General features: G+C 45.0%; 1 protein-coding gene across 2 annotated transcripts in view; it reads right to left on the bottom strand.

The window, feature by feature from the left end:
- Positions 1-15316, bottom strand: part of Fstl5 (follistatin-like 5) — a 45485-nt gene that overhangs the window by 7687 nt on the left and 22482 nt on the right. For both annotated transcript variants that reach the window (XM_018031250.2, XM_018031251.2), the window contains 2 exons: positions 5768-5857; positions 1346-1484 (listed from right to left, as the gene is read on the bottom strand). In XM_018031250.2, coding sequence (XP_017886739.1) covers positions 1346-1484; positions 5768-5857 — 229 coding nt within the window. The remainder of the gene's footprint in view (positions 1-1345; positions 1485-5767; positions 5858-15316) is intronic.

Here is a 15316-nt window from a genome sequence, read left to right on the forward strand (position 1 = left end):
CTGTTTCGAAACTAATTTATTGTAAAAGTGAATATTTCTGATTAATAAATTAATACAATTTCCTTATAACTCTACTCGTTAAAGAATAATTAGCGACGAACCAATTAATTAATTGAATAGGCCTGAAATATTCGAGATAGAAGAACAGTGTATACAACCGTTTTTGCAGGTAATAGTAGTACCTACAACTTTTACTCTTTTAGCATTTTTCTCTCATTGAGGAGGACTGTACCCCAAAGTAATGACGGCTGAAAGATCGATAGCGTTGCTCATCAATTATTTATTTATTTACCCGTGAGAAATTGTGTACGAATCGGATCGCTCTTCAATAACGAGACGGGGGTTAATTTGCGATGTGCGCGATATTTTACGTAGTAGCGTTGCTGTTAATCTCGGCGCTGGTCCTGTACGCGTTACTGGCGGCATACAATTTGGCTTGAGAGACGAACAAAGGGTGAGACGATGATTCTGGCGAAGAAGGATTAAAGAGCCGAAGGAGAAAGGGCCCACGGAGGTCTCTGTGGCCGTTTCGAATCCGTCGGCGCACCGATTATCACCAGCGACGCGGCGTGCTTTATTCTCAAGATACAATACTCATAAAATCCCCTTTTCTCAAGGATGGACGTTCGGTCGAAAGTATAAACGGTCAGGTCTCCTCGCCGCCTCTCTTCGGGCTTGCGAAACGACCGCGCGGTGGTTCGAGGGGGCGAAATTCAATCGCCGAATGGCTCCATTGTACGTCGCAAATTATACATTCATCGGGAGAATCGTTTAATTAAGAAACCGTTGAACGCGGGAGTCCGCGTCGTAGCCTCCGCGAAGTCGAAAGAATAACGCGAAATTCGCTTTAGAAAATTCGCTGCGAACGAATAAAGCGTTCACGGTACAGATCACGGGAATGGGCAAACTTCTCCTTTTTCTCCCGGACAGCTTCCTTTTTTGATTTTCAACGCCGCCGCTGTATCAAATGCACGCCGCGTGTAAACGCGTTCATTAATTTTTTCCGGGATGCTGGCCAGTTTGTTGCCCTTTCAATTTTCGTTCCTCTCGCGTCGGGAAAGAGAAAACTACCCGCGCGCGCGTCGGTTCAACTTTGTAGATACGTCCTCCGCCTTATCATCTTTTTTTTACGCGCTTAAGGAAGTTTCATATTCTTTTTTTTACGAATCTGACGAACGCGTAATAAGAGCCGGAGTCTTGTTCACCGCCTGGGATCCTGTTTCTTTGTACAGTCGGTATGTACCGATTCAGATCGAAACGATCGGGAAAATTGACCGTCAGACCGGTCGGCTCGAAACGCGAGATGGTAAACTGGGCGCAATTACGTAGATCAATCGTTACTTACCTTCGTATTGGTTTTCGGGAAGGGAGGATCGATCGATCTGCGGCGGTGGCGACGGTATCGTCATCGAGAGGCCGTCACCGTTGGACGATGACGCATCGTAGCTCTCGGCCACGGTAAAGTCCCGGTGTCGCCTCGAGTGCTGAAAGGAATGAAAAATGCACACGTAAGAAACCGCGGAGAAGAGGAAACTGGGTTAAAGGCGCGAGAGGGTCAAGAAAAAGTGTCGGCGGTTCGTGTGCTGCCGTTGCCGTCGTTGCCAGGGCTCGGAATCGATGGAAGCCCGTTCAGATTAGGCACGATCGAGCTCGCCAATAAGTGCGTCGTTAACGGAAATTAGAACAGGCCACTCCGATCGTCGAGAACGCGGACATGCACGTCGTTCATTACATGCACCTCCGTTAGTCGGCCTTACAATCAAAACGTGGCGTAAAACGTATGGGAGCCTAACGGACGTTCGCAATATTTTATAATTATTAATTTATAATTCCAATTGACATTGTGATTTACTGTACGATCGTGATCAGTGGAATCTTCGATAGTCAGCGATCCGTCACATATTTTGTGAGACAAAGGGTATAAAATTTGCGAAGGGAGGTGGTGCATGTACTTGGGAGCACGCGGAATCTCGTGTCGACGTTCGATCGGTGTTCCGACTGCTTTCCATTCTTATTAAAACGCCGAACTCGTCGAGGTAGAGGAAAAACGAACCGTTATCGAGCAAACTTTGTTAGCCAAGTAATTTCTCCCTGTGCTCGAGCCGTTGTTGATACGAAACATCATCCACTATGAAAATTAATCTCTTTAAAAAAGCCGCCGGGAAGATGCCCGGGGAAGGAGATTGCTTCGTTTCTTTGATATTAAAAGATTTCCCATTTTTTTAACTCTGCCTCTGCCCCTCCTCCTCTTCCAAGCCGTAACGATCCGAAATAAAAAGAAACTTCCAAGTCCTTTCTCTTTCTCGGCGATTGTTTCGACCAAGAGTAAAAAGGGTCGCTGACGCTTTGACGTTCGTCGACGTTAAATTCCACCGAATGAAAGATGATAAAGTATCGATGGCGGGAAACAAACACGCCGGAGGAGAGACAGAGATCGGGTTCCCTGACTCTTCGATTTTTCATACAGCGAGATAGAACGTAGAGCGAACGAACGAACGAGCGAGCGAACGAACGGTCGTTCGCGGAAAAGAAAATAGAAATTGGTTCTGGGAGATCTCAAAGCGATCGCTCTGGTCACATCTCGGTACTCGAGCGACCTGGTTTAATACACGAGGGTTGAAATATCATAGCGGACGCGTCGAGTCGCCGCGTCGCGCCGCGTCGAGGAAATATGAGTTAGTTTTAGGATCTATTCATTCCCCGGTGGCCCCGCGTTATTTCACCGTGGCGAATTTATGAGAACAGCGGCGGTGTTCCGTATCTCCATTAGCGTCGCCTAAAATTGTTCATTCACGGAACGGGTGTTTTCAATTACTCCTCGAAATTACCAGCCGCGGGAGAGAACGACTCTTTGAGAGGGAACTTTAAGAATTAATTTAGATAGCCGACGAACTCGCCTTTAAGAATCATTAAACTTCCAGTTTTCCAACGGTCTCTCGCGGTTTCCTGTACCCCATTGCTTCTTCGTTTGTTTATTTTACAAACACGTCATCCCTCTGTCTCTCCATTATACGATTATGTACGAGCGCCTTAGCCATTAGAATCCGGGATTCATTGCATTTGTTCCATTCGAGGGAACAATCGTTAAGAAAGTGGAGGCTTCGTTGGATGGCGAACACGTTATTTTTTAGGATTCAAGTTACTTTCTATTTCCATAGCATGTTCGTTAGCAACATGTCGTGTATTTTCTCCGTTTTATCTTTTTTACCTCGCACGAGTAATGTGGCACCGTTCGATTGTTACTAAATTGCACTTCCTCTTTTCGTTAAAAAAGACCGATTCGTAATGCACGACCGATCTCGATGAATATCTACGAGCAGAGATACACATCGATGTTTACACGGTGGAGTTTCGACAATTACATGGATACGTGAATCAATATAGTATGTACGTATGTACGGATATGTCTGACAGCGTGGTCCGATCCAATTACGGTCAGCGATTTCGTTGTTTCGATTCATCGTATTAAGCTGTTATTTTCTATTATCGATTAACACGACCAGTGAGGTTTCTGCCTATATCTGATTCTGTCCGGGGAAAATCGGAACTTTGTAAACGTCGAGCCGTAGGCGTCGGATTCGGAAACTTGTGGAAACCACACATCAAAGAACGAGACTCGGGGGTAAATAACGAAAAGTAGATGCTTAGACGTTTATTAGGAAACAAGCTCGAGGGAGGTAAATAGCGTTCTGGAAATTTAGTACTCGGAACTTGGCACAGGAATCACTGTGCTATTATTTTATACGAGATAATGAAACGCCACGAGGGGCCGTTTAACGTTTGTAACTTCCTGCTGTGATGGTCGTCGTTAATTAATGCTGCGATTTTCATCGAACTTGTTGAATCGATACGGCGAATCATTTGTTCGATTAGCTGACTCGTCGCTCGTTGATCCACGATTAGTAGAAATACAACGGAAACGCAACGATTTCGTCGGAATCAATGTCCATCTTACGTCACGGAAATCAAATAATGATTAAAAAAAGAAGGAACAATGACGTACATATGTTGGATGATTTTGTGAGGCTCGACAAAGACGTGGTCACGACGAGAAGGGGTTCGTTAGGATCTAAATCGGAAGAACAATCGGTATGGAAATTAGTCGGGTTCGAATTCGAGTCGTCAGACGTTGTTTGCATTTACATTTATCATGGACGTCGGTGCAATCAAATCTGCTTCAGATCGCGCGCGCGACGAATTATCCTCGCATGTCGGGGATACACGAGGGACAAATGCCTCCACCGATCCGGGCACCCATGACCCGCGTCCCGCTGCACCGCGCCGGGTAAATTCTGGCACGCCAACAATTATGTTGGGCCACAGCGTTACGCGGGGCAAGTGGTGTCCACCGTGGTACGGCACATGTATCGGAACAAACACTTCCGGTCAACATTTGCGGCCGGCACACGCGCTCGAGCAACGACCGCGGCATGTCAGATGATTCTCGAGCCGAACGGAACCGGCAGACAATTCTCTCGTCCGATCAATCAGAGGAATCGAAATGCAAAAACTATCAGATCGATACTAATCGAACGACTGCATTGATCTGCACGAATTATTGATTTTCGGTTCGACTTTGTGAACGTAACTTTGTCAATCTGATAAGATTCACGAACGTTTGACTCGAATGATGCATGAAAAATTGATAAAGAGCTTCGAAAAGAGATACCAGGGATTCACCGGCTCTCTACGTATGTCACGTTTATTCAGATTCTGGGTCACGTATATGGAATAACTCGGGCTAATAGAAAATGTACGCTATTTTAGTAAATCGCGTTTGTGTGTGATCGATTATTACCGGTGGCAAGTGGGTCACCCGACGGAGGAATCCATTGAAAGAAACCGGTTATGTCGTTTGTTGCCTGAAGAGAGCTCGTCAGGTGAATAATGTCCGCGATACACCGGTGCACCGGTCCGCGAGGGGTGGCTTCGACAGCGTATCCAACGACTCTTTACTCAGCTTTTGTCCAACTCCCATTGTAATCGACTGTGTCCGCCGAACCGTACAAGAGTTTAAATACACTTCGTTGCTTATCGTATCAATATTTTCTCTGTGGGATTCTTATTTGTGAGAGAACACGGTTTCCGCGATCGCTCACTCGTCGTAAACTACTTTCGAGTGCGATTTAATACGGTAGAAAACGATACACGCTTCGGTGTGCGTTTCAATTCTCCCTTTGAAAGCCAAGGAAGTTCGGAGCGGTCGAGAAAAATTCGTCGCAGACGAAATTCATTGCCAGACGTCATGAAATAAAACGCGACCGTAGATGATCTCGGTTCATTACGTTAAAGGGTTTTGAGACGACGCCAGACGCGCTTTTTCTACGGGGTACAATTAACGTGGGACTTAAACGAAAGAACAGGGAATCACAGTTGTTCCGTTGTTCCTCGAATCCCCCGAAACAAACCCATCCACCCCGCGTTTTTTACCGTCTCCAGCACTTTTCGTTAGCAATTTCTTGCCCATCTTATCTGTCCACGTTCTTCCACCGTTGCAACGTCGATAACTTTCTGCTCCGTGAAGAGCAAAAAGGCGGCGATGCGCGAAAAAGGATTTCGAACGGTGTACCAACCCCGTCCGCCCTCCCCCGTCAGCTCGATCCATAAATCTATCCGTGGAAATATTGTGCGTTCTTGTGGGACACGAAACGATCTCACAGATTCGCTTGGTACGAAACATGATTTTACGTAACGCCGCTTTCTGTACCCCTTCGTTCTCTCTCGAGCGATTTTTTTTATTGTGTCGAACAGAGGCTTCGATGCTCACCTTATACCCGGCCACGGGGACGACGTAGCTCGACGAAGCGATGGACAGTAGAAGGAGACAAAGAGCTGCGTTCTCGGATTTCCGCCTCATCTGAAATAAAAATTGATCGTTAATACGACACGGGCGTATGAGCGTTTACAGAGCCGGTGTTGCGCGTCTGTCAAGAAATAGAGCGATCCGTAGAGAAAATACAGTCTTAAATCACCCGACGGACGTTTCGAGCATTTTCATAACTGAAACCGGTACACATACGTGGGTAACGGAAACCGTTCCACCCGGGACGCGTCCGGAATCCTCGCGCGACAGTAAAATCGAACGATTTGAATTACAGTTTCGGCGTGACGTATTTTTATCACGCGGCGAGTAAAAACGCGCTTAAATGATCCGGCGTTGATTTACGGCGACGCCGCGTCGGAATCGCTGCGTTTGCGCCCGGGAATATTGAAAGGGCTCTCGTGGGTTTATGTATTTTACGACTTAATAGCCTGACGTTTCTCTTCCCGTGGAGCGAGGCCGCGGTCGAGGAAAAGGACAGCGTTTCCACGTTTGTCGACATAATCTGGTTGTTCGACGGAACGCGGATCGTCAAACGATCCCGGGTCGACGACACCCTCCGAGTTAATAAAACCCGACCAAAGATTCGTTTAATTTATCCGGACAGGGGTCGGCGAATAAATGTTTATCCTGTGGTGTACGCGGAGGCCGATTTTCAATTAGCCGGAGAACAAGATCCTCTTTCATTAGAATCCCTTACGATACTCGCCGCGTGTCCTGGAATTTTAACGCTTCCTCGCTAACCGACGATCTACCGACGAGATCTTTCTGCTCTTTAATTTCCTGCCCGACGCTTAATTGTTTGTGCGATATTTAAACGCGGATCTCCCTCCCTCTCTTTTATACGAATTTCTCGTTGGGAATTCATTGTCATAAATCCTACAAATGAGCTCGTTTCGTTCGCGGAAGTACTTGAAATTTTTGTTTTCTTTTTTCCACGTCGAAATATTGGAACGGCACTGGATCAGCGTGCGCTCGTTTGTTATAGACTCTTTCAATTAAGGTTGTACGAAACATTACATAAAAACAATCACGAAGCATTGAAATTTTAACAGTTACTAAATGTTACGTTAATAAAACTTTGTATAAAATTTTAGAAATATTGCGAGTCTATTAAAAAAGTTATTGCATCTTAAATTCTTATGTCGAATGATTAAAAATTTCTTATGACCGAGAGAAAAAAGGTTGAATGATTTTATAAACTTTACTCCTCTGTAATTATAATTTTTTCTAAAAGTTCATTGGTTCAAATATTGGACTCAGCTTTTTATTACACGTCTTAAACTTTTGGTAGAGATCTCACGGCTTATACAACTTTAACAAGATTCTCTTTCATTACGACTCGACGCGAAACGTGTCCTAGAATTATAAACGATTTGAACGGTTCTTTGTTAACGAACCAGCGCGGTCTGTTCCAGGTTTAAAGAGGACGCGATTAACAAATTGCGTTCGACAAACGATTCGAGTAAAGATCGTAGAAACGATTTGCTCGTATCGTTCGTGACGCGTCCAGATGCTCGGCTATTCGTTTACGTCCGTGGAATCCGATTTTCCCGGGCGGAGAGTCGTTTTTATAAATCGCGCGAATGAGCCCATTGCGGCCACTGTGGGTTTAAAGTTTTCTTTCCGCGAGGGACGTCGAAATACTGGCTGGAACTGAAGCGCGGATGGATCGCCTGGTCGTGTGCTCGCTGGAAACTAGTGACACGGTTATGGATAGAAGAGCAGAGACTGTACCAAGAGTATGCGCGCGGTGCCTGTAATCGCCTTATCGCACGGGCGATTCGCGAGCAGCTCGCGCGTATACGCGTGACCCGTTTCTGCCACCCGTTGAAATATCACGTATAGAAAATGAAGATCCGTGCAAGCGCCGGATGTACTAATTAAAAGTGGCGGCGTCTGTTATTCCTTTAAACCGTTTGGCTTCGTTCGTGAGACGGAGCGCTCCGACGAGCGCGAATTTTGTCGGGAATTTTTTTCTCCCACTGCTCGATTCGCCCCGAGAAGTCGAGCTTCCACCGGAATAGATGTGGCGCCGCAGATTGCGAATTATCATGGAAAAGAGACCGGTAGATGCGCGTTAAAATTGCAATCAGGCGTATTTCTCTTGTGAGAAGCGACTCGGTCTAATTTAATGAAAGGGGTGGGTTTCGAGCGATGGGGTTGAAATCATCAGGAGACAAAACGCGTCAATCCTTACTCCCTTCTCAATTCGTTGACTTATCTCAACCGTCCTGTACACTGCTTCTCCTTATTAGCGACTACTCATCCCTTTGTATACTCCTGCGTTTCTTCCTCTCCACTTATTTTATGGTCTCATTATTTACCATTATTATCTTTTATCTTTATCTAATGTCATCTGTTATTATAATTGTATTACTTTGTTCTTTTTTTTCCTTGGTTTTTATCTTATAATTACCATTATTTTGAAATTTATTTTTATTTCTTATTATTCTATTGCACAGAACTGCATTATATACTTTCATTTATGTATTACAAAGAATTCTTCCCGTTAATAAAATTATTATTATTATGCGTTATACGATAAGCCTTTCTTCCGACATCCTTTTGAATCCTAACTTTTGATGTCGCACAGAAGACTCAAGTGGCTCGGACCCATTGTGAAACGACCATTCTACGGAGTGTCCACTTGATACGAAGGAATTATTACTGGAACGACAGGATGACAGACTCTGTGCCTAGAATTATATGGGGGTGTTAAACTAAAATTTGGGTGGGGTAAACTCAATCACTCCGGCGCTCGCACTCTCCCATTGTCCGATTCTTTTTACCTCTCTTTGTCGCGCCGTTCGGAATCGTATTCCGATTAATCGATTGACGCGAGCCACTCTCGGCGCGTCCGGACGGCGATTAAAATAAAATTTCGTCCAAGCGGAATTGATCCTGGTCGTTCGAAAACCATACAACACGGCACTCAAGTGTCCCCAGGACGGATCGCTTTCGGAAATCTCACCACCGACAGAAATACCTAAATTCTCTCACGTACGTGGCGTACGGCATTCGGTGAAAAATGAATTTCAATCATTCGTTCCGTCAGACGTAACGTCGCGTCGAACGTTACAAGTTACAACAATTGTTACACGAACCGTTTCTCTCTGTTCTCGACGAAAAAAGTTTACTTGTTAACGTTCATCGTGCAATCGATAGTAGTATCATTTGTCGCTTGAATTATTAAATGGAAGAACGGGAGTCTCCGGAACCTCGTCCCGAATGGATATACGTAATTTTTCTCACGTACGCGGCATATAGCGTTCGGTGAAAAATGAATTTCCCTTAACCGTATTCTCGGCGATACGCGATGCTTTATTTAGCCTGTTTAATCCGCGCGCGTGAAGAGAAAGATAAATCCGACGACGTCTCACGGTCTCGGGAGCCGTAAATCGAGGCGTCCCGACGCCGGCTAGGGAAGAGAGACGGCACTCTGCTCAGGTACCGCCCTTTCTGAATTCATCCCGATCTTTTCAATTCGAAGACAAATAGCGTTGATAAAGCAGGGGAGAGGAGGTATACTTTTATTGGCCGCGGAGCCGGCAGTATATTCGAAAAACGTTTATACGGCAAACGATCAGCTTTTCGCTTTAAATCTTCCTTCCCGCCGATTCTTCGGAGATCCTTATTATATACTTTCCACGGACGGGAAGCTATTCTAATACCCCTTCGCAGAGTCTACGTGCTCTCACTTCGAATCACTGTTCATTTTTATGTACAAGCATTTCCAATGGAGTTAGTAAATATTTTATGCGATTTATTCAATCATCCGTGTGTGCGTTCGCACGCACGATCCGTGTCCAAATGTCAAGGGGAATCATCCCCTCCTTCAATCAGATCACGCCAACGAACCTATTCGACGATGGATAAAAGTATGCTTCTGCCATTGATCACTGATTTGATCGACTCGATCGAAGACCGAGTTCCGGTCGACGGAGAAAAATCGCTTTCGACTCACTCCGAAAATATACGTTTCCAAACTTTAACTGCAACGTTTAGTATCACTGACACAGTGGCCTAGTTATGCAGAATCCGTATTATTCGTAGCAGGACCGATCTGTACCGGCTCCGTACGTCACTGTGATGTCGGAAACCAGCAAAATCAATGCCGTAATAATAAAATAATGATATACTATAATAAAAATCCTGGAACTGATCTTGCCGGGTTTCGTCGTCTCCGTGACATACGGAATGATCACGGATTCGATACAGTTCGGCGCCGTTACAAATAGTGCGGCTCCAGCTTTTCACGTGTCACCTGTTTCGTACGCTAGACGTCCATACGATATATTTGGTCGTTTAACGTAATGTTTCAATTAAAACTTTTCCTAATTCGGAATACTTGTTTGATCCTCTGGTACGTGTAGAGCAGAGTAAGTACCCGGAAGTATTCTAGGATTTATGTGGGTATAAATTGGACAGGAAAACCCTTGCTCTTAATTTAATTCCTTTAATTAAAGATCGGGAACCGTAGTATGGTAACAAGAACGGGATCGATCCGGTGTTCGTGTTGCATCGCGTGGCTCTCGCATTTCGCATCCGGCGGCGTCTTTCGCGCGGACACAGACGACTCGGAAGTCACGCGGGCTGAAGAACGCGACGCGACGAGGGGATGCATTTGCTCGGATCCTCCCGATGTTCCGTGGTCTTATCTTTAAAGCCGCGGCGAATCCCCCGCTTTCGGATCGCTTAAGTAAGTCCTTTTCGGTCCGTTTAGCATTCTGATTTCCGCCGAGTTTTATGAACTCTTTCTCTCTCCGACGCCGGGCTAGAAGACCCGTTCTGCCGCGGGGAAATTGAAATGCGATTGAAAAAGTTCGAACGTTGCCCACCGTCTCTCCTCAACGTTTTTTCTAATCAATTACGTCGTTTCATGGACGGCCAATTCTCATAATTAAGAATAATACGTTTTATTTCGTCGCTCGATTCTGACGACTGCGACTCCGTTTCTAGTTCTGTTTCACGTACTACGTTATTAACGTCGTCTCATTATCGACAACTGGGTTAGATTTCTGGTGCTTTGTATCCGCGAAAGCACCGATCGTCTCTACTCTTCGACGGGACATCGTTTTTTTGTGCGTTCCTTCGTTTTCTCGTTAATCGAAGAATCCTTTTTTTCATCAGACGGCTTAATCACGGAGAGCCCGGTCCGGTGTCTCTAATTTACATCCCGGTATCTTTGTCCCGTGTAAAAAAGCTCGGCCGCCGGAAGAGGAATTGCACGGGCCCGTAATTATTCGAAGAAAGAGAAACGGTGGACGGCGAGGCGAGGACGACTGATATTTTTTCAAGAGACGGATGTAGAGGAGGAAATGCTCGGGGTCGGGGCTGCCCGGCAACCGGAGACGGAGGAGCCGGCACGAATGGTTTATTGCGTGTGGAGATAATGGGACGATGCGGGTTCCGCTCGAGTTTCCGTCTCCGGAATCGCTTCCAGAATCCGTGGACCATCTTGCGATTCGTTGTCTCGTAACTCATCAACGGGATTGTCTCGACCCTCTGCGGCCGGAATTTTATTTACTCCCCAAAGCGACATTACAGTTGATTACTATCTCTCAAATTGTCTGGTCAGGCGAAACGTGTTGAAACCGAGAGACCAATGTTGGAACATTTTAGGAATTTCGATCGTAGTTTCGTGCGTCGAGACGCGGTGAACTCTGGCGTTTCCGTTACGAAATTTCTATTCCCTCGAATCGCTAGAAGTCGAGAGATGAGTAATAGTTCTATAAGATAGAGCCAGATAGACTGGACTTTAAAGCGATGCTAATGTGTATCTCGATTTCTGGAGAAGCGATTTCAGTGAATCGCGATTGAACAACTCCAAACTAATGGTACGTACAAAGAATATACAAAGAATATTCTCGACGGACTGCGGTTGAAACTCCTCAAGTCTTACATCACTGGGTAAAACGGATTAATCTGATTGCAAGTTGCACTCCGGATAAAAACGTTTTTCTTTCATTAACCTGGCTGCTAAAATAATTAAACTCCTACGATCTCTACGTATTATGTATTCGAACATTTTTTATTCCCGGGGAGCGAATAAATTTTATTCGCGCGGGTTTAAATTACTACTCGCTCGGTCAGTCCGTTAAACGTGCACCGAAAAATATTCCATGGCTCGTCGTTGCCCGATCTAGGTAGACCATGTAGCTGCGACCTGCCGGATCGATGCGTTACGACGAGATTAACCGGGGCAACTTTTTTTAACCGATTCACTCGACATATTTCCGTATCGTTCATACGTGTGATCAAATTTTCTGGTAAACGAGTACACGGTAAATACAACATAAAGTAACGACACAGTGTTTCGTATCTGTTCGGACTGTCAGTTCTCAGTTGATATTAATCAATTATTACTTGCACGGTTCGCAATCAAACTCGAAGATGTTTAATACACACCTGAGAGAGATTCTCGAATTCACTTGCGAGTTAGTCCGACTGTAAATCGACTGGGGAAGACACCGGCTATTAGGCTGGTCCGTTTAAATTGTATTAACTTCTAACGAAGCATCGACCGTCGCTTCGAACTCGCAATTATCGTAATTGAAGCGCGCGTCGCCGTGTCGCTCGCAGACACCGCGCGAGTACCGTCATGGAAAATTCATATGAATATTTGTCGTACGATTTTCCCAACTTTGCTTCCAGAACACGCAGCGATGCATACGACGTTCCACGCACTAATTTAAATAATAATTGTCGTACCGCTGGATTCCAAGTCTGATTTAATAATTGATTTCGTCGTATCACTCGTCGAATCGAATCCGAAAAAAATGTTTCATCTCTTCGAAGTAGTACACTGGGAACAACTTGGCAGGCGTTCCGATGCTCACGGCTGGCGGCGTACATCGAAATATTTCGGCGCGACAGCTGCTGCGCCGCGAGTGTTGTTCATTAAACCGGAAGTAGAGCGGAATTCGGCGTCGCTTAAGAAACAGCGGCCGGAATTTCTCCGTGTCATCGCGTTACACGCGGCCGCGATTACCATTATTCACGGATCCGCGGGCGTACGAGAGCGCGCGCCGGCTGCCGGATGTTTGGACTGCATTAATTGCCGAAGATGGGTCAAGCACTCCCGCACACCGACGCAACTCGCAATCGCTCTAATTGCGCCGATCGATGAAAACCGACGGACAGGATGCACGCCCCGACGTGTTTCTTTAAATTTAGGACACGCATAGATTCCCGAGCAGAGATCAAACGAATAAAAGAGTCGAACGATTATTCATACGAATTTTCATAGATTTTATTTATCGTCGAATGTAGGTAGAAAATTGGGCAGAAAATTCTCATAAGACCTTAGAGTACGGCTCCGAGGAATCTTTCAGAAAATGAAACATGGCCTTATACGGGAAAAAGGTTGTCTGCTACGGACAGCCAAATAAATTATTATTACTACGTTTTTGTTAGCTCGCTTTCTTGTCTGCCTGTTCGGTAAAAATTTTGCAATTGATTTTAAATTAGCTTCCCGATGAGCTACAGACTAAAAAGGAGAAAAGAATTATTTAAATAAAAAAGAATGTTTAATATACCGTGCTTTCGAAACGGACTAGAAAGAATAAAGTAATTATAAAATATTTGTAAGATTTAAAACGAAAAACGTGGGGCGCGTACAATAGATCGATGCATGAATAGTGCGCCCCGCGTTTTTCGTTTTAAATCCTACAAGTTTTTTGTAATTATTTTATACTTTCTATTATACAGTGAATTGGATGACGCGTAAAGGGTAGATTGCACGTCATTGGAAATTGTCTGTCGACAAACTCTTGTTGTACCGTCCAGTAGAATTTAGGCAATTTGTCAATATCGAGCATGTCCGGTGCATGCAATGAACGGCCGGTCGGCTGTACGGCCGGATAATCAGCAACAGCCTCGCACATGCTCGCATTGTTGCACGGTATGATTTGCATTTGCAATCTGCCGACACCTGACGATTAGCACTTGCGAACACCGTGGCGAATCGTTAATACCGGGTGCGCAACGGTAAAGATTTACTCGACGAGTCGAACGTATCGATCCTCCGATCCGTATCAAAGCGCGTTTCAACGGATGAACCGTTATAAAAGAGGATCGGGCAATAGCGCTCGAATCGATTTACCGTCGAGTCCTGCTCCTTTATCCGAAAGAATCAGCGTTAAACGCGGACCGATTTAGGTAGCTTAGCTCGAATTCGCGTAATCAGGACGCTCCGATTCGGCGCCGAAGTCGATCGTTTTATTTCGCATCGAGCCTGAATTAACCGTGTCAGCAATTTATATTTGGCCCGTCGATCCATTAGCGATCGCGAAAACGACGGAGCCGCTGAAAGAGCGATTTATGGTGGCCCGATTAAAAGAGTCAGATACCGTCGTTCACACGAGTCCCAAGCTCGTTCCATACGCGTATGTATTAGTGGATCTGTTTAATCGATCGGGACTGACGAAGGGTGGCACCCGGTGCCGGTTCAATTCTTCTTTTACCGATACCCACGCATCATTTTTATCGAGAAACTGGACGAACCGTAGAAATGGAACGGAGAGTCGAATAACAGAGCGTACGTGAAATCTCGCTTCTCTTCCAGCCAGTTTTTTATGTGCTAATAGAATTTAATTATTCTGAACGTATTAAATATCGCGTTTACGGTATCACCGTCGGTCTTGATTATTTTCATGATTGAACAAATAAAAACTGATCGTACAAAAGCATACGAATTCTGATAAGATCGCAATGCCTCGTCGATGTACACGCTGAACCATTCCGTTCTCATTTTAATTCATAACACGAGAACACGTGACAAACGATTCTCGACCAGGAGACCTTGGAAGGCCGTTTTATACGAATATTATTTTATAGTAATTCACCCTTTTTATTTCGTACCGTCGACATAGGTTTTATAACGATTGTTAATTCTCCCCCTGTTACCAACTGTGACCCACGTCGGCGAAAGAGTTCTTTCGAACGCGAGAAACATTGCAAAACGTTGCGAAATTCTGTTTTACGACGTGACGTGCTCCGGCGAAACGCGAAAAGATTAACGCCGTGGTGAACGACGTCCGAGCTACTGTACTGCGAGAATTATGCCTCAGGAAGGAAAATAATTTAGAACGACAATACAGAACACTTGCCAAAGTATGTAAAAAATCGCACGACTTTATGTAAGTATTAAAAGTAAATTGTACGTGGTCTCGATCTCGCTGTACCGCTGTACCGCAGTTTTACCACTTAAGAGATTACTTTACGACTTCGCTGCACGCTCTTATTCTTAAAATACTCTCGAGTGCTCATTGCTTATTAACACTAGATGTACCAAGGGGAGTCGAAATGACTCGTTTCGCATTTCTCATAATCATTATTCATTTTCAGTACATTTTGTTTTCCAACATTTCGTATGACTTTTCTCAAAATATGCAAATAACTAATTCTGTGGAACAGTTCTATTTTTTTTTGTCTTTTTCATGTAAAATTTTAGGCAGTATACCTTCACATACCGAGATGAGTCATTTTCAC

This window comes from Ceratina calcarata, unplaced genomic scaffold (genome assembly GCF_001652005.2).
Source record: "Ceratina calcarata isolate Rehan_Ccalc_2016 unplaced genomic scaffold, ASM165200v1 scaffold551.2, whole genome shotgun sequence".
Taxonomy (NCBI): Eukaryota; Metazoa; Arthropoda; class Insecta; order Hymenoptera; family Apidae; genus Ceratina; species Ceratina calcarata.